General features: G+C 47.9%; 1 protein-coding gene across 5 annotated transcripts in view; it reads left to right on the top strand.

Moving 5' to 3' along the window:
• MRPL39 (mitochondrial ribosomal protein L39) overlaps window positions 1–19,267 on the top strand; it is a 128,543-nt gene that overhangs the window by 74,635 nt on the left and 34,641 nt on the right. For all 5 annotated transcript variants that reach the window (XM_068270580.1, XM_068270577.1, XM_068270581.1 and 2 more), the window contains one exon: window positions 6,907–6,974. In XM_068270580.1, the coding sequence (XP_068126681.1) occupies window positions 6,907–6,974 (68 nt within the window). The remainder of the gene's footprint in view (window positions 1–6,906; window positions 6,975–19,267) is intronic.

Genomic DNA, 19,267 nt, shown 5'->3' with positions numbered 1-19,267 from the left:
GTTTATAATTTCGGATTGCATGCACACTTAGGCTGCTTTCACAGTGGGACGTTACAGGCGCACGTTAGAGCAGCCTGTAACGCAGCCCAACTCAAAGTAATGAAAAATCAATGGGCTGTTCACAGTGCCCACATTGTGTTAGTGTAACGCTGAACGTTGAAAGACAGTGCAGCATGCTGTGCGTTATACGCGGTTTTAGCCGCGTTAGACTGCTTGCACATGCGCAGTGATTAGCCACATTAGGCTAATTAATATGCACTGCTGACGTAACTGTTTTCTTCCTGGAGCGGCCGCTTTGTGCGCCGATTGGCTGGCGTGACCACGTGATGCGGAGTGTTCCGATCACGTGGTCTCCACAGTCTTTTGAGCCGCATAACACTGCTCAAACTGATGTCCAACTTAAACACCACCACACGTTGTGTTAGGGGCACGTTATGCGACCTTAACGTCCCCTAAAACATCTTGGTGTGAAAGAGCCCTTAATGCAAACTGAATGTAGCTTGGACTGGGCCAGTGAAATGCACAAGCTTTTGGTAGGCCCAGTGCCAAACCGCATACAGTTTGCATTACATTTGTATGCAAGCTGACTTTATTAACATCTCAATGGCACTTCTACCTGAAATGCTTTATTTCAGGCCTAATAAAAATCTTTGCTTATCTTACTTGGGGTTGTTTTATTCTTTTCTTACATTTTTTTGTAATTTAATAGTCCCATGGTTGCATCGCCCACAGGGGCTTCCAAAGACTTTAGAAACATGGTGACTGCATTGCTAAGGAGGGAGGTAAAGCACAGTGGTATAGTGGATAGCACTCTCCTCTGTGTACGTCATTTGTATGTTCTCCCCGTGTCTGTGTGGGTTTCCTCCGGGTACTCTAGTTTCCTCCTACATCCCAAAAGCATGCAAATAAGTTACCGTAGTTGTCTTCCCTCGAATATTGGCCATAGACAACGATAGACATATGACTATGGTAGGGATTAGATTGTGAGCCCCTTTTAAGGGACCGTCTGTGAGACATGACTATATATACCCTGTAAAGCGCTGTGGAAGATGTTGGCGCTATATAAATACTTATCAATAATAATCAGTTTATATTTCTTGAATCTGATTAGACACCTTTAAAATCCTGTATCAGTTCCGCTGTCTGCGAAGCAGATCATTTTTCATATTTGAAATCCACTGTGCCAACGCAACGGATCACAAACTGCCCGAAGAACAGCAAGTGTATGGAGTGTAAATTTTCCACTGAGACTACCATAAAATTAATGTTTAGGGCTCAGTGACTAACTTGACCACCCACAGATTCCAACTAAAAACCTTTGGAGCCAGAGCTTTCTGTCATGCTGCCCCTACCCTGTGGAATGCCTTGCCAAACTTAATCAGGGCAGCTCCAACCCTGGACACATTTAATTCAAAGCTGAAGAGCCACCTGTTTAGTCTAGTTTTATGATCACATAACTTTTCCCCTGTACACATCACTCTGTACTGATCTGAGACAAGCTGTGCTTTGGGTCCTACAGGAGAAAAGGGCTTTACAAATGGTTCGTTGTTGTAGTGTTGTGGTATTCCTAAAATGGAATTGAATGAATGCAGTTCCTGCACAGATGGCTCTCAATATTCCGTTATTCGCGTGCTGATCAATACAGAGTGGGAAATACTTTGTTGCTTTGATTCGGTAAGCGTATGCAAGGTTTTTTTTTTATTTTTTTACACGACTTCAGAGCAGTTTTAGCTAAACCCCGGCTCTTAGTTAAGGAGTGCAGCGTATTTACTCCATCACTTATCCTGCTGTTAGTTCGCAGTCCTGTATGTGAATGTGTTTTATGGCTGCGCTGTGCGGTCTCAGTCCTTCTGCTTACCCAGACTGCTTAGCAACACAACACATTCCAGCAGAGCTCGCCGCGCTACCATAAAAATGTACATAGACCAGCCGAGAGCCCCGCGTTTGTGTCCGCAGTTGGCTTCAGTGTCCTCAGTAGAGACGGTCAGTGACAAGCTCATCATTTTAGCTTGCCTGCAGGTTTACTGCAAAGCGATAAGCAGCTTGGAAATGGCCCAGTCGGATGCACTTCCTGCTGGATTCGATTGGCTCAGTTTCAAGCTGGATGTTTCCTGTTAAACAATCCCAGTTGCCCGGCAGTCCTGCTGAGCTCTTTGGCAGTAGTAGTGGCTGCATCACAGACCTGAAACAAGCATGCAGCTAATCTAGTCTGACTTCAGTCAGAGCACCTGATCTGCATGCTTGTTTAGGGGCTGTGGCTAAAAGTATTAGAGACACAGGATCAGCAGGACAGTCAGGCAACTGGTATTATTTTAAAAGGAAAAATCCATATCCTTCTCAGTTTAGGTTCCCTTTAAAGCCTCAGAACTTCCTCTCTGCTCTAAAACATAAGCAACAGCATAATAACCTTTAAATAAAAACATTTTTTGTTACAGCTGATACAAATCCTGCAATAATTCTGCAGTGTGTCTACTTCCTGCTTTTATGGAAGCAGACGTATTGTTAACATCCTGTGTTTACAAATAAGCTGCTCTGCCATGGTAGCCAGCTGATGCAGCTGATAGATCAAATTACACTTGTAATTAGTCACATATGAAGGGGAATTGGGCTCCTCTCTCTACAAACACACAGGGTGCATTTCTCTCTGTTTTTCTTCTGTCCTGTACAAGAGTTCAGGTCCAATTTAAGGGGTCCGAGCTGCTCGGGCCAGAAGAAGTTAACTGCTTCCGGACTGCTTTGGTTGAAATCTATGTCCTGCAGGCGGCTGCGCGGCTCTGATAGGACGTAGATTTTAAGTTCCCCGCCGCACGCTACTGCTGATTGCGTCGCTTCTCCCCGCTGCAGTTCACGCGCCCTGCCGTCTACTGTATATGTCGGCAGAGCTCTGTGAGCCGGTCAGGAGCCAATTTCATTGGCTTCTGACCGCTTCATCACTGTAAGGCAATCACATTGGCTCACATTGATGGACAGGGTCAGGAGCCAATGAAAACGGCTCCTGAATGGCGCACAGAGCTTTATCGTCATAGCAACAGTAGAGGAAGAGGCCTCTTTGAAGAGGAACTGTAGTGCAATACCATATTACCCGGTAAATAAAATTGCTTATTGTTTACAATATTCTTTTATAGGTTATTTAGTCAGTGTTTGTTCATTGTAAGATCTTTCCTCTGCTGGATTTACATTCTGAAATCACATGGCGACTATTTTAGTTCTGCCAGGTGAGCCGTATGGAATGTTTGTTACTGAGAGTTCTATGCACAGAGGGAGATACTGTTTGCTTGGCATTTCCACAATGCAACAAGGTTCACAGACGGCAAACTGTCAGGACTGAGGTTATGACATCACACTGTGGGAGGGGTTTCACCACAATATCAGCCATGCAGAGCCCTCTGATGATATATTTGAGAAAAGGTAGAGATTTCTCATGGGAAAAGATTGGGATGAAGTTCAATCCTTTGTTAAAGTTCCTCTTTAAAGGACATCCGAGGTGAAAATAAACTAATGAGAAAAACAATTGTATCCATCCTCCTAAAAATGACTTTTTAAGATATCCCACAATTTTATTTTATATTTAAATCTAGTTTTTAAGTTTTCACTGCTTCATTGTCTCTGCTCAATTACAGGTTCATTGAAGTATGCTAGAGCTCAAATCTATGAATTACTGACCTTTTTTATCTCTTTCCTACTCTCAGGAGCCGTTTACTGGCAGGAAAGTGTTTTATGGCTGTAATTACTTATCAGGGAGGGTTATGCTATAGTCTGACCCAGTCCCGACCCAGATAGAAACTCTCACTTGCATACCTGATTTTTAACTCTTTAGCCCAATCTGAACGATACGGTTGTTTGTGCGATTCGATTACGATTCTATTTACGATCCGAATTAATCCGACATGTCTGATCAGGATTCGATTCGATTCAGTTCGATTTGCCATTGCTTTGCAACGTCAAATCGAATTGCATTGAATCGAATCCTGATCGGACATGCCGGATTCAATCGGATCGTAAATAGAATCGTAATCTAATCGTTCAAAGAATCGTATCGTGTAGATTGGGCTTTACAGGCAGAGAAAGAAAAAAAATGTATTTGTGTGCTTGGCACTGTACATACACGTCTATCTCCTCATGTAACATGTCACCTCGGCTGTCCTTTAAGTATTAGCATTGATCCAGCATTTCAGACATTACTTTTAAGTAATTTTGCATAAAATGGCCGTAACATATATACAGTATGTGTCATATACATCCTGCTATTTGATACATTAAAATCACTACAAATCAACCATATAACCAGGGTATCTTCATGTAGATACCTTGGTTATATCTTTGATTTGTAGCCCATGTAGATACCCTGGTTATATGGTTGATTTGCAGTGTACTCAAGGTTACCAGTGTGTCATTTTGAGTAGTGCTTCGAATGAAACGTTGGCCATTCAAATTTATTTAGCAACGGATTCATTAAAGAGACTCTGTAACAAAATTTTCAGCCTTATTTCTTCTATCCTAGAAGTTCCTATACCTGTTCTAATGTGGCGTGTCTTACTGCAGCCTTTCCTAGTTGCACTGTCTCTAATAGTCTTTTCTTTGTCAAGCTTTGTCGGCTCAGGCAGGAATGCACTGGCCCTGCTGTGATAGGGAGAATTTATCCACAAGGGAAGGAGCTGCTGCCTGTCACGTGCTAATCCCAGACTGGAGTGCAGATGATTCACAGTGTAATAAAAACTTGTAGTATACTGTAACATGACACACACACACACACACACACACACCTACACACACACACACCTACACACACACACCTACACACACACACCTACACACACACACCTACACACACACACCTACACACACACACCTACACACACACACACCTACACACACCTACACACACACACACCTACACACACACACACCTACACACACACACACCTACACACATTCACACACACCTACACACACACCTACACCTACACACACACACACACCTACACCTACACACACACACACACACACACACCTACACCTACACACACCACACACACACCTACACACACCACACACACCTACACACACACACCTACACACACACACCTACACACCTACACTCACACACACACACACACACACCTACACACACACACCTACACACACACACACACACCCACACACACCACACACCTACACACACCACACACACACACCACACACACACCTACACACACCACACACACACCTACACACACACACCTACACACACACACCTACACACACACCTACACACCTACACACCTACACACACACACCTACACACACACACACCTACACACACACACCTACACACACACACCTACACACACCTACACACACCTACACACACACCTACACACACACACACACCTACACACACACACACCTACACACACACACCTACACACACACACACCTACACACACACACACACCTACACACACACACACACCTACACACACACACACACCTACACACACACACACCTACACACACCTACACACACACCTACACACACACACACCTACACACACACACACCTACACACACACACACACCTACACACACACACACACCTACACACACACACCTACACACACACACCTACACACACACACACCTACACACACCACACACACACCACACACACACCCACACACACCTACACACACACACACCTACACACACCACACACACCACACACACACCTACACACACCACACACACACCACACACACCACACACACACCTACACACACCACACACACACCTACACACACCACACACACACACACCTACACCTACACACACCTACACACACCACACACACACCTACACACACACCACACACACACACACCTACACACACCACACACACACCTACACACACACCACACACACACACCTACACACACACCACACACACACACCTACACACACACACACCTACACACACACACACCTACACACACACCACACACACACCTACACACACACCACACACACACCTACACACACACCACACACACACACACCTACACACACACCACACACACACACCTACACACACACCACACACACACACCTACACACACACCACACACACACACCTACACACACCACACACACACCTACACACACCACACACACACCTACACACACCACACACACACCTACACACACCACACACACACCTACACACACACCACACACACACACACCTACACACACACCACACACACACCTACACACACACACACACACACCTACACACACACCACACACACACACCTACACACACACCACACACACACACACCTACACACACACGTTAGCGGCCATGCTTTTTGTTTGTAAACACTGCCTAAAACTGGCGATTAAAAGCCAGGATTGCGGCGGAGAGAGACGGAAACAGCAAAGAGAGAGCCAGGAGATCACAGTGACTCGAATGTTATGTTTTTTATTGTACTAATCGGACAGTACAGATTCTCTTTAAAAGCACTGTCTGATTTGTGAGGAAGTGATATCTGTAAGATCGTTATACTACAGGAACGCACCCAAGCACTTTCCCTCCATTATTGTGCATTTGCAGCTGTGTGTAATGAATGTTGCTTTGTTACATTGGGATCAGAACAGAAAGCCTATAGATTTCCTATAGGAAGTTGCCTTGCTGCGCATCCTGTAGTGTTTAGCGGCTGAGTTTATCCTGGAAGAGGTAAATTATTGACAGGCTTAGTCTGGCCCGCTCTCAGGATATTGTCCACATCTATAACACGTTTCCAATCGCTACATGCCAAAGGCTTTGTTAATCTGGTTTCACAGGCGGCTTATGCATCAGAGCCTTCCATGTAACATCTTGTATGTGACAATATTGTGTGTCTGCAGTGATCTCTGGAGCCTTCTGCTACGACGCCGTGCTGGACCCCAGGCTGGAGGATTGGAAGCCGACGAAGGTGAGTGAGATTGTGTGTGATTCCTGCATGTGTCTGTCTCCAGCATAGCAGCTGCCATCACCAGCCTCTGCCGCTGCCTCCGGTGGCCAGTCTGGGTGATTATCCTCTATTGCTTTGGCCGCCTCCCAGCACAGCACATCAATTATGTACCACATGTGTCTCTCTTATGTATGTTGGTTGCTAGCGATGGTCGTGAAGATTTGTATTTGACGGAAAATCACTACATACCGTAGATCAGTCAGTTTTCTATGTTGATTATACTGCAATTGCAAAATGGAAAAACAGTTTTAAAGAAAATCCGTAAAGAAAAAAAAACCCTCTGGGGATACTTACCCGGCAATCCATCGCTGCAGCGCCCCAAACAGCGGCAGGGTAACTATTTACCTACCGCGATCACTAGCGGCTCTCCGTTTGGGTTAAAGGGACACTTAAGTCTCTGTAAAAAATGTTTAATTTTAAAAGTTTTACTCACCTGGGGCCTCCAGCAGGCCCCTGCAGCTGCATCGTGCCCACGCCGACTCCCATCAGATGCTCCTGGCCCCGCCAGCAGCCACTTCCGGTTTCCGCGACACGAGTGATTCTTCGCGTTCCCGGCCACAATAGTGCCCTCCATGCTGCTATATCCTATATGCTATATGCTATAGCAGCATAGAGGGCACTATTGTGGCGGGGAAAGCGAAGAATCACTCGTGTCCCCGGCCTGTCGGCTCTTGTCGCCGAAACCGGAAGTGTCTGCCGGCGGGGCCAGGAGCATCTGATGTCTGGAGTCTTAAGCCGCATCTACATGCGTAGATGCGGCGGCGATGTTCCTCATTAATCGAGCCGCCGATGCGGCTCGATTGATAAGATCCGACAGGACGGATCTCCCCACCGCCGATTCCCTGCTCGCTCCCCGCGAGGGGACAATGACAGGGAATCGAGCGGAAGATAAGCGGCGCCGGCGGGGACGAGCGGGGAATCTAATCCGGCGCAGCGAGCGGGGACGTGGAAGAGGCGATCTGGCGACTAATCGAGACGCCGGATCGGAGCCTCATCTACTCGTGTAGATGAGGCTTAAAAGCAGATCCGAGATGAACAACTAACTATAACAAGTAACATGTCTATATATCTTATCTAAAGTTTAGATAGTTTACACAGCAAATCTAGCTGCAAACAGCTTTAATAGAATATGATTATTTATTCCTGTGATACAATGACAGCGGCCATGTTGTTTGTAAACATTAAACACAGGCAGGCTTATCTGTATCTTGAGCCATTAGCCTAATCCCCTCTCCTCCTCCCTCCTCCCCTCTGCCTCTGAAATCTCTGGCTAGTAATACCTCCCTCTCCTCCTGCCCAGACTGAGCTCCCATGAACCCTTGCTACTGTCTGAAAGTGCCTTGGCTCTCTCCTGTGGGCGTGGCTTGTTTAGTTTATAGGGAATTAGTGTATTAAAAGAAAAACAAAAAAGTATTTGGCTTGAGGAATGCCCTATAAACAATAGAAAAGGAACCCAATTATGCAATGAGTAAAAGTTCATCTCGGATCCACTTTAAGTGTCCCTTTAAAGGAATTCTATCAAACTTTCTCTATTTCTGTAAGCATTATAAATCAATTTGCCAACAAAAGTAAGAATAAGCACAGCATATATTTTTGCTGTGCAGCGTGTCTTTGTTTTTATTTAACTTACTGTCGGCGTCCCCTGAAAACTGACGGCGACGGGGAATTGGGGCAGTTCATTTTTGCAAGAGGGGAATCCTCTTGCTGAGTATAGCTGTAGTTTACTCTATTCTGATCGATGCTCCCCACACAGCAGTGAGTTATGCAGCACACAATCGGCTCATAACGTTACTGAGAGGAGCCCTCTCTCACTCCTAGTCTGAAGGAGACTCTGTGCTGAGCTGCCGCTGCGTAATTAGTTGTTGCTACACAACGGCAAACATATGAGCTGGAGGAGGGTGCGCCATTGCTCTGAAGAGAAGCCGTAGAGGAAGATTTATTATCATAATAAATCTTCCTCTACGCTTCTCTTCAGAGCCTTCCTCCAGCTCCTATGTTTACGTTGTTTAGCAACAATCACGCAGCTCAGCACAGTCTCCTTCAGACTAGGAGTGAGAGAGGGCTCCTCTCAGTAACTTTATGAGCCGATCGTGTGCTGCATAACTCACTGCTGTGTGGGGAGCATCGATCAGAATAGAGTAAACTACAGCTATACTCAGCAAGAGGATTCCCCTCTTGCAAAAATGAACTGCCCCAATTCCCCGTCGCCGTCAGTTCTCAGGGGACGCCGACAGTAAGTTAAATAAAGACAAAGACAGTCTGCACAGCAAAAATATATGCTGTGCTTATTCTTACTTTTGTTGGCAAATTGATTTATAATGCTTACAGAAATAGAGAAAGTTTGATAGAATTCCTTTAAGGCGGAAATAGCCGAACCCGATCGGATCTGCTCTACTGCGCAGACGCGAGTCCTTTGTGCTTGCGCAGTAGAGGGGATACGATCAGGTTTGGCTATGTCCGCCTTACCTGAACGAAGTGCGCCTGCGCAGGATCACGGAGAGGTAAATGTAGCCCGTGCCTGTGCACCCTTGTCAAGCTTGTCAGGGGAGGTTTCGGGGGAACCTGCACTGGATTCCCCAAAGCTACAGAGAACAAAGAAGCCTCATTGGGACGCAGATGCTTCCCCTTTCCGAGGTAAGTATTCCACAGAGGGCTGTTTTTTTTTTTTTTGTTTTTTTGCACAGGTTCTCTTTAAAGGACAACTATCACAAAAAATTTTAAAATGTAAAATCCATGTACAGCAGCGTTCCAAGCATACGGCAGCAGTGGGGACCGCCTGATATCCGGGCACATGTGTTTGCGGGTTGTTTCAACAACTGGCCTAAAAAGCACAACCCCCCCCCCCCCAAAATAAATACTCACCGAGCCTCCAGCGATGTTTAGTAGCCCTCCTGCATTACCTGGCGGGCTCCTAGTGGCTCTCCGGCTTCCCCCGTGCAAGGAAGCTGGTGTGTCACCTGACCCGCACCAGGTCATGTGACTTGCGTGCACGGAGGATGGTGTTATGTCCGATCGTGCTGCCCGGAAGCTCCCTTCCACACTGCCTTTCACGCATGCTCAATGGGAAGTTTATTTTGCTACAGGTTGTAAAACAATAAATATCTCTGCTTCCACACCTCCTACACTCCCCACATTTTCAGGGTAGAGAGCGGACCCCCCAACCTACCTCTATCCCAAACTGCAGCCCCCCAGCCCTGCTGCTTCCAAAGATAAGTTACAGGCAACTTTTTTTAGTGTAGAGAACGTCGCTTGCCAAAAACACTGCATTTAGCGCTTGTGTGAACCGGCTCTGCGTTGAAATTTCTTTATAAGCAAATAGATTTTTTTCCCTACCAGGCGTGCAACGTTTATCCCTTTAAAGGACAACTGTAACGAGAAGAATTTTGAGGCTAACATATTTGCTTCCTTTTAAACAATACCAGTTGCCTTGCAGACCTGCTGATCTATTTGGCTGCAGTAGCGGCTGAATCACACACCTGAAACAAGCATGCAGCTAATCTTGTCAGATCTGACAATGTCAGAAACATCTAATCTGCTGCATGCTTGTTCAGGGTCTGTGGGTAAAAGTATTAGAGGTAGAGGATAAGCAGGATAGCCAGGCAACTGGTATTGTTTAACCTATTTTGGTTCCTGGACGTAGAAACTACGTCCAGGAACCATGCGCGCTCCCGCGGCCGATCGCGCGCATGCACGCACACTCCCGGCCGCGGATTCGGTAGCCACGGAATCAATGTATCGGGCTATGGTGCCCGATCACTGATTCCTCTCCCCCGCTGAAAAAGCGACAGCTTCTCTCGGAAGCTTCGCTTTTTCTGGCCGTTCCCTCTTCGATGAGTCACTCTAAGCGTGTGTTACGCTTAGAGTGACGTCATGTAAACAAACTCATGGCCGCCATCTTGTGGCCAAAAAGTAATACTACAACTGAATGTAAAAAAAATAAAATCAACACACATTTACATTAAAAAACTATGGTTTACATCCCACCCTCCCAAAAATACCCAAATAAAATGTTTCATATAAAAAAAAAAAACCATTACAATAAAAAAAAAAACACGTACATATTTACCTAAGGGTCTAAACTTTTTAAATATCAATGTAAAGATTAAATATTTCTATATTTTTTTTTTATTTTAAACTTGTAAATAGTGATAGATGCAAAACGGAAAAAATGCACCTTTATTTCCAAATAAAATCTTGTCGCCATACATTGTGATAGGGGCATAATTTTAACGGTGTAATAACCGGGACATATGGGCAAATACAATACGTGAGTTTTAACTATGGAGGCATGTATTATTTTAAAACTATAATGGCTGAAAACTGAGAAATAATGAATTTTTTCAGTTTTTTCTTATTCTTCCTGTTAAAATGCATTTACAGTAAAGTGGCTCTTAGCAAAATGTACCCCCCAAAGAAAGCCTAATTGGTGGCGGGAAAAACAAGATATAGATCAGTTCATTGTGATAAGTAGTGATAAAGTTATAGGCTAATCAATGGGAGGTGAACATTGCTCAAGTGAAAACGACGGAACGCGAATGGAGGAACTCCAGTGAAAATAATGTAATAAAAAAGTGCTTCATTTTTACGATAATTATGTATACATGATTTAGTCAGTGTTTGCCCATTGTAAAATCTTTCCTCTCCCTGATTTACATTCTGACATTTATCACATGGGGACATTTTTACTGCTGTCAGGTGATGTCAGTGGAAGGAGATGCTGCTTGCTTTTTTAGCAGTTGGAAACAGCTGTTATTTCCCACAGTGCAACAAGGCTCCCACAGTGTGATGTCAGAACCAAGGTCCTGACATCACACTCTGGGAGGGGTTCCGCCACAATATCAGCCATACAGCGCCCCCTGATGATCCATTTGAGAAAAGGAATATATTTCTCATGGGAAAGGGAGTATCGGCTACTGACTGGGATGAAGGTCTATTCTTGGTTACGGTTTCTCTTTTTAAAAGGAAATAAATTAGGCAGCCTCCATATCCCTCTTGTTACAGTTGTCCTTGAAAGAAAATCTGTAACAAAAAAAACAGCCCCTATGGGGTACTTGCCTCGGGAGGGGGAAGGCTCTGGAACATAATAAGGCTTCCCCCGTCCTCTTCACGGTTGGGGTTCCAGCGCTGGCAGCCCTGGAACACCGGCGAGGTAAATGTTTACCTACTGCAATCCAGGGCAGCCCAGTAGCGGCTTTCTGATTGGGCTCCGGCGGAAATAGCCGAGCATGATTGGGTCCGCTCTACTGTGCAAGCGCTAGTCGCCTGCATAGTTGGTCGGACCCAATCGGGCTCGGCTATTTCCACCTGAACCCAATCGGAAAGCCTCTACTGGGCCGCCCAGGATCGCAGTAGGTAGCGTATATATTGCAGGCGCTATTGTCGGCTGTATTTCCGGGGATACAGTGCTGGTTCCCTGAGGCTTAGGAGGATGGGGGAAGCCTTATGGCGCACATACACGGTACAATAAAAGCGTTTGATTTTCCCATTTACTAGACCAAAAACAATTAAATAAAATGGAAGTTAGAAAGAAACCTTTTTTCGATAGACATTTTTTCAACACATGTTGGAAAAATCTGTATATTCGATCTAACGGGATAATCGAACAAAATTGCCTAGTTGAAAAATTAAAAAAATGAAAAAATTGGTATGGACCCCATTATAAGGATCCAGAGGCTTCCCCCTCCCTACAGATGGTGCGATGCGGGGGAGCCACCCCTGAGCTGTAACCTGCTTGGTATGGCCCATGCTTCGCTCCCCTTTCTTGTGGTGCTCCCAAGTCGTTCTCATTTGGCAGATTGTGAATGACACACATGGACGCAATGCGCAATAAGATAGGTCTATCCTTTGGGAGGCGGGTGCGGGCGTCTCTCCCTGGCACTGGCCATGCATGGTGGGGGGGGGGGGGGGGCGTTGCCTGCACTTCTCAGACCCCCCGGTGCAGCTACAGGGTATCAGAGCGGTGAGAGGGCTTGGAGCCCATCTGTCTCAGGAATCCCCTACTCTTCCATTAGCACTATATACTCCTTTACTAAATCGCTGCCTCCACCTCTAGAGTTGAGGGCCATGATCTGCAAGAATTGTTTTCAACCATGTTTTTAATTTTGTACCAGCAATTGTCTAATAAAGTACAGTGTCAGGGGCGTAACTAGTAATCACCGGGCCCCCCTGCGAAACTTTGGATGGGGCCCCCTCCCCCTCGCTTTCTGCACAGGTAAACTGAGAACCAATATTATTGAATTGTTTAGTGCACACTTGAATGTGTTTTCCCCATGCAGATAAAAACAGACAGCAGTGAGGCACTACACATTTTCTCTATTAATTACATACAGACACACATGGTGTGCAGAAAACGCCTACAGAAAACTGACAGAGGACTGTGCTCCCAGCCTCAGCTTATTACACTCACTCTGTCCATCTAGGATGCAGCAAAACTGGCTCTGCAGACTCCTCCAGCATCACTACAGTACACAGCACTTGGGAGGGGTGGAGACCCAGCACTGGGCAAGTGGGCGGAAAGGCTGGGGGCAGAATTTGCTCTGTAGACTCCTCTAGCATCAGTACAGTACACAGCACTTGGGGAGGGGGTGGAGAGGCAGGGGGCAGAATTGGCTCTGTAGACTCCTCTAGCATCACTACAGTACACAGCACTTGGGGAGGGGGTGGAGAGGCAGGGGGAAGAGTGTTGTACACCAGACCCTGCTGCACACTGATTAGGGGGAGGGGCTGTCTACAAAACTTTTGTATGATTCCTTATCAGTGGCTGAGTAGATGCAGCTATTAGAACAATTGTGCAGAGAGTAAAATGTTTTTTTTTCACTCCGTGCATTTAGTTGTTAGTCTCTCAGAACAGGGAAAATAAACTTCTCCCTCCATGGGGCCCCCTGAAGCTTCTGGGCCCCCCTGCAGCTGCATCATTTGCAGAGTCTATTCTTACGCCCCTCTACAGTATTCATTATTAATACTAGTGTGCAGCCTTTTTTCGTACCATCCTTATTTGCATGTTCAAAACCTCATACTTTTCTATGGAGAATCTCTTTGTAGTACACTCCTAGGGACCTGGCCAAGTTTACTACATGAGAAGTTGAATATATCAGGATTGGCCATACATGGTGTATTCGTAGCATTAGAGTGTTGCGTTAGCCATTAGTAAAACCAGCTGATAATAGTGAGGCCCATAGTGGGTTTGGGACACCCATAGCGATAGATGTTACTGTATTGTGTGTGCTGTATTTTATGCTTATAATATAGTGTAGCCAGTGGGTGGCTCTATTGCTCTACCAGTGCCGACTCTGAAGAAAATATTCACTGCAAATAGCAAATCCAAACTTCAATGCAATTTAACAGCAGATATCTTCAGAGAGATCACTAATATAATTTGGACTCCTTCTTCTTCCTCTATCACTAAAATCACACTTTAGTGAATCAATAGGGCACATGTCAGCGTCAGCAAATAGCATTATTACTTTACATAACAAAAGCAGCTCTTCCCCGCCATGATTAAACCCATTCCCCCACTTTTCAGCTTCATCTGTGTCTGGTGGGAGACGGGGCTCACTTGGAAAGCACGGGACACAGGAGAACTACAGAACTTTATTCAGTAGAATCCATACACAGAGGTCATTATTTTAATTCTGACCACTGCTGCATCCCAGGGGTGCTGAGGTCCATCTGCTGCATCCCAGGAGGCTGAGTGAGCTCTGCTGCATCCCAGGGGTGCTGAGATCAATCTGATGCATCCCAGGGGTGCTGAGGTACCTCTGCTGCATCCCAGCAGGCTGAGTGACCTCTGGCGGATCCCAGCAGGCTGAGTGACCTCTGGCGGATCCCAGCAGGCTGAGTGACCTCTGGCGGATCCCAGCAGGCTGAGTGACCTCTGGCGGATCCCAGCAGGCTGAGTGACCTCTGGCGGATCCCAGCAGGCTGAGTGACCTCTGGCGGATTCCAGCAGGCTGAGTGACCTCTGGCGGATCCCAGGAGGCTGAGTGACCCCAGGTGCATCCCAGGAGGCTGAGTGACCCCAGGTGCATCCCAGGAGGCTGAGTGACCCCAGGTGCATCCCAGGAGGCTGAGTGACCCCCGGTGCATCCCAGGAGGCTGAGTGACCCCCGGTGCATCCCAGGAGGCTGAGTGACCCCCGGTGCATCCCAGGAGGCTGAGTGACCCCCGGTGCATCCCAGGAGGCTGAGTGACCCCCGGTGCATCCCAGGAGGCTGAGTGACCCCCGGTGCATCCCAGGAGGCTGAGTGACCCCCGGTGCATCCCAGGAGGCTGAGTGACCCCCGGTGCATCCCAGGAGGCTGAGTGACCCCCGGTGCATCCCAGGAGGCTGAGTGACCCCCGGTGCATCCCAGGAGGCTGAGTGACCCCCGGTGCATCCCAGGAGGCTGAGTGACCCCCGGTGCATCCCAGGAGGCTGAGTGACCCCCGGTGCATCCCAGGAGGCTGAGTGACCCCCGGTGCATCCCAGGAGGCTGAGTGACCCCCGGTGCATCCCAGGAGGCTGAGTGACCCCCGGTGCATCCCAGGAGGCTGAGTGACCCCCGGTGCATCCCAGGAGGCTGAGTGACCCCCGGTGCATCCCAGGAGGCTGAGTGACCCCCGGTGCATCCCAGGAGGCTGAGTGACCTCTGCTGCATCCCAGGGGTGCTGAGGTACCTCTGCTGCATCCCAGCAGGCTGAGTGACCTCTGGCGGATCCCAGCAGGCTGAGTGACCTCTGGCGGATCCCAGCAGGCTGAGTGACCTCTGGCGGATCCCAGCAGGCTGAGTGACCTCTGGCGGATCCCAGCAGGCTGAGTGACCTCTGGCGGATCCCAGCAGGCTGAGTGACCTCTGGCGGATCCCAGCAGGCTGAGTGACCCCTGGCGGATCCCAGCAGGCTGAGTGACCCCAGGTGCATCCCAGGAGGCTGAGTGACCTCTGCTGCATCCCAGGAGGCTGAGTGACCTCTGCTGCATCCCAGGAGGCTGAGTGACCTCTGCTGCGTCCCAGGAGGCTGAGTGACCTCTGCTGCGTCCCAGGAGGCTGAGTGACCTCTGCTGCGTCCCAAGAGGCTGAGTGACCTCTGCTGCGTCCCAAGAGGCTGAGTGACCTCTGCTGCGTCCCAAGAGGCTGAGTGACCTCTGCTGCGTCCCAAGAGGCTGAGTGACCTCTGCTGCGTCCCAAGAGGCTGAGTGACCTCTGCTGCGTCCCAAGAGGCTGAGTGACCTCTGCTGCGTCCCAAGAGGCTGAGTGACCTCTGCTGCGTCCCAAGAGGCTGAGTGACCTCTGCTGCGTCCCAAGAGGCTGAGTGACCTCTGCTGCGTCCCAAGAGGCTGAGTGACCTCTGCTGCGTCCCAAGAGGCTGAGTGACCTCTGCTGCGTCCCAAGAGGCTGAGTGACCTCTGCTGCGTCCCAAGAGGCTGAGTGACCTCTGCTGCGTCCCAAGAGGCTGAGTGACCTCTGCTGCGTCCCAAGAGGCTGAGTGACCTCTGCTGCGTCCCAAGAGGCTGAGTGACCTCTGCTGCATCCCAAGAGGCTGAGTGACCTCTGCCTCATCCCTGGAGGTTGAGTGACCTCTGCTGTATCCCAGGGGGCTGAGTGACCTCTGGCCCATCCCAGGGGGCTGAGTGACCTCTGGCCCATCCCAGGGGGCTGATAGTGTACTGGTTAAGGGCTCTGCCTTTGACATGGGAGACCAGGGTTTGAATCCTGGCTAAGTCAAGTACCTATTCAGTAAGGAATTCAAGGCAAGACTCCCTAACACTGCAGGGTGGCCTCTTGAGCGCGTCCCAGTGGCTGCAGCTCTTGAGCGCTTTGAGTCCGACAGGAGAAAAGCGCTATACAAATGTTCAGATTATTATTATTTATTAACTATACTATAGTTGAAAGACCAAAAAGCGCTCAGAGTATGCGTATGAAAGAGGAAGTACTACCCTACCAGAGCAGGTCTCACCTGGATTGGTGGGCTGTGGGTTTCACCCCCTCCTGACCGCCTAACGCCGATCGGCGGCGGGAGAGTGGCAGCCCCAGGACCGCCTAATGGTGTCAAGTCCTGGGGGCGGAGATTAGTGGGGATCACACGCGCAGAAGCATCCCTACTTTCATTATGGAGCGCCGCTCGAAGATAAGCGTGCCAGCTGGCGATCACGACTGTCAGGTTGTTAGAAGAAAGGAAACTTTTTTTTCTTTTGTTTATACAGCGCTACGATCTATGCGCAGCGCTGTAAGGGGACAGCTTAGTGACAAAGCTGTCCCCTCAAGTGGCCCACAGTGTGATCCCCTCTCATAGACTGATGCCTATGAGAAAAATATATGAAAAAAATGTTTACCTGGGTACTTCTGCGCAGTATAGGTGACTAAGCATAACAATGCATTCTTCTGTGAACTAAAACCCTGGCTTTTAACTTAGCTGTAGGGATAACAGTTGTGCCTGGATGAGTGAATCTGTGAATGCATTTGTTTGAACATTTGCATGCGAGAATGCGAAGGGTTAATAGATTTTTGCTGTTTTCCAGCCACACCCCCTTCAGCACCTCCCTTTCCTTAATAACTTATATAATGTCCTAACTAGAGGCGATGTGCCTGGATATATGTATTTTTTTCTTGTTACTGACCCCTGTGGCTAGGGTCTAATCCTTCCTCTGTATGTTTGTCAGCATGCACACAGCTTATGCTGGTGTATGCGCATGGTGCACATGGATACATTACGTTAGCTCCCTTGTGCGATTGGTAAGATGCACTATCTGTCCCAGGAGAGGATGTCAGGATGTGTGCTCCTAATCCATTGATAGGTTTGATGCAATGAATGTGTTTGCATGTCTGCACTATGCATGTTACAGGGCCAGAGTTAGGACACCTATGTTTACCTGGGTACTTCTGCGCAGTATAGGTGACTAAGCATAAGAATGAATTCTTCTGTGAACTAAAACCCTGGCTTTTAACTTAGCTGTAGGGATAACAGTTGTGCCTGGATGAGTGAAGGGTTAATAGATTTTTGTTATTTTTTTGTGGCCTATGAGAGGTGATCACTGATTGGATCTTGGGGCGAAGGTGGTAATAAAAAAAAAAAAAAAATAAGGAAATTTGATTAAAAACAAAGCTTTATAAATTTAATTAAAAAAACAAAACACTACAGTAGCAATCAGATGTCACCAACAGAAAGCTCTGCTGGTGGCAACTAAAAGAGGGCAGATTGATTTGTGTGCTAAGTCATATGGCTCTGCAGCGAGTTGTTAAAGCTGCAGTGTGCTGAATTGTAAAAAATGGTCTGATCACTAGGGGGGTGTACTGGACTGGATTTAAAACAGCGGAGGTGTGAAGCTACCAAGCTGTCCAGCACTTTTACCTGGTCCTCTGCACCAGTGCAGGCCATGGTCTGAGTTCAAGGGCAAATGCAAGAGCCACTTCTGGACGGGGCACTTTAAAGACAAAGTGACGAAGCTCTGCCCTCTGATTAGACGCTCCTCTTTGCTTGTTTCATTCCACTTTAACCCCGCCGGCGGTAGTCCCGAACTGAGCTTGGGCTCAGTTTCAGGAGCTGAAAGCGATAAGCCTGAGCTCAGTTCGGGCTGGCCAAAACCGCCGCTCCTATTGGCTGCCTGGGTCCTGCGCGCGATCAGCGCTGCGCAGCAGGACTCCTCTCAGGCCGCCGGGATCCCCATGTCTCCGCTCTGATTCCGGGGATCCTCATGTCCCCTCTTCTTCCGGGGACCTGGCGCCAATGACATCGGAGGAGGCGATGCTGCGTGAAGTCATCGGGGGCAGGAAGTGGAACAAATGTTTAAAAACACACACACACACACACACACACACACACACACACACACACACACACACACACACACACACACACACACACACACACACACACACACACACACACACACACACACACATCCCCCCCCCCCCCCCATTTTGCCTGGATTTTGACTACTCTGAGCCTTCTGCACCGACCTCTTCCTGGATTTTGACTACTCTGAGCCTGCTGCCTGCACCGACCTCTGCCTGGATTTTGACTACTCTCAGCCTGCCGTCTGCACCGACCTCTGCCTGGATTTTGACTACTCTCAGCCTGCCGCCTGCACCGACCTCTGCCTGCCACCTGCACCGACCTCTGCCTGGATTTTGACTACTCCCTGTCTGCCTTTTTTGTACAGTTTCACATGTTTAAGTTTATTCATAAATGTAATTATTTCAACAATTTTGTGTTCCAGTCTCTTACTTATATGCAGAATGTCTGTCAGGCTTTTATTCTGATATACTGTATTTTGGTGA

Source organism: Hyperolius riggenbachi, chromosome 2 (genome assembly GCF_040937935.1).
Source record: "Hyperolius riggenbachi isolate aHypRig1 chromosome 2, aHypRig1.pri, whole genome shotgun sequence".
NCBI lineage: Eukaryota > Metazoa > Chordata > Amphibia > Anura > Hyperoliidae > Hyperolius > Hyperolius riggenbachi.
This window is presented reverse-complemented; position numbering and strand designations above follow the sequence as displayed.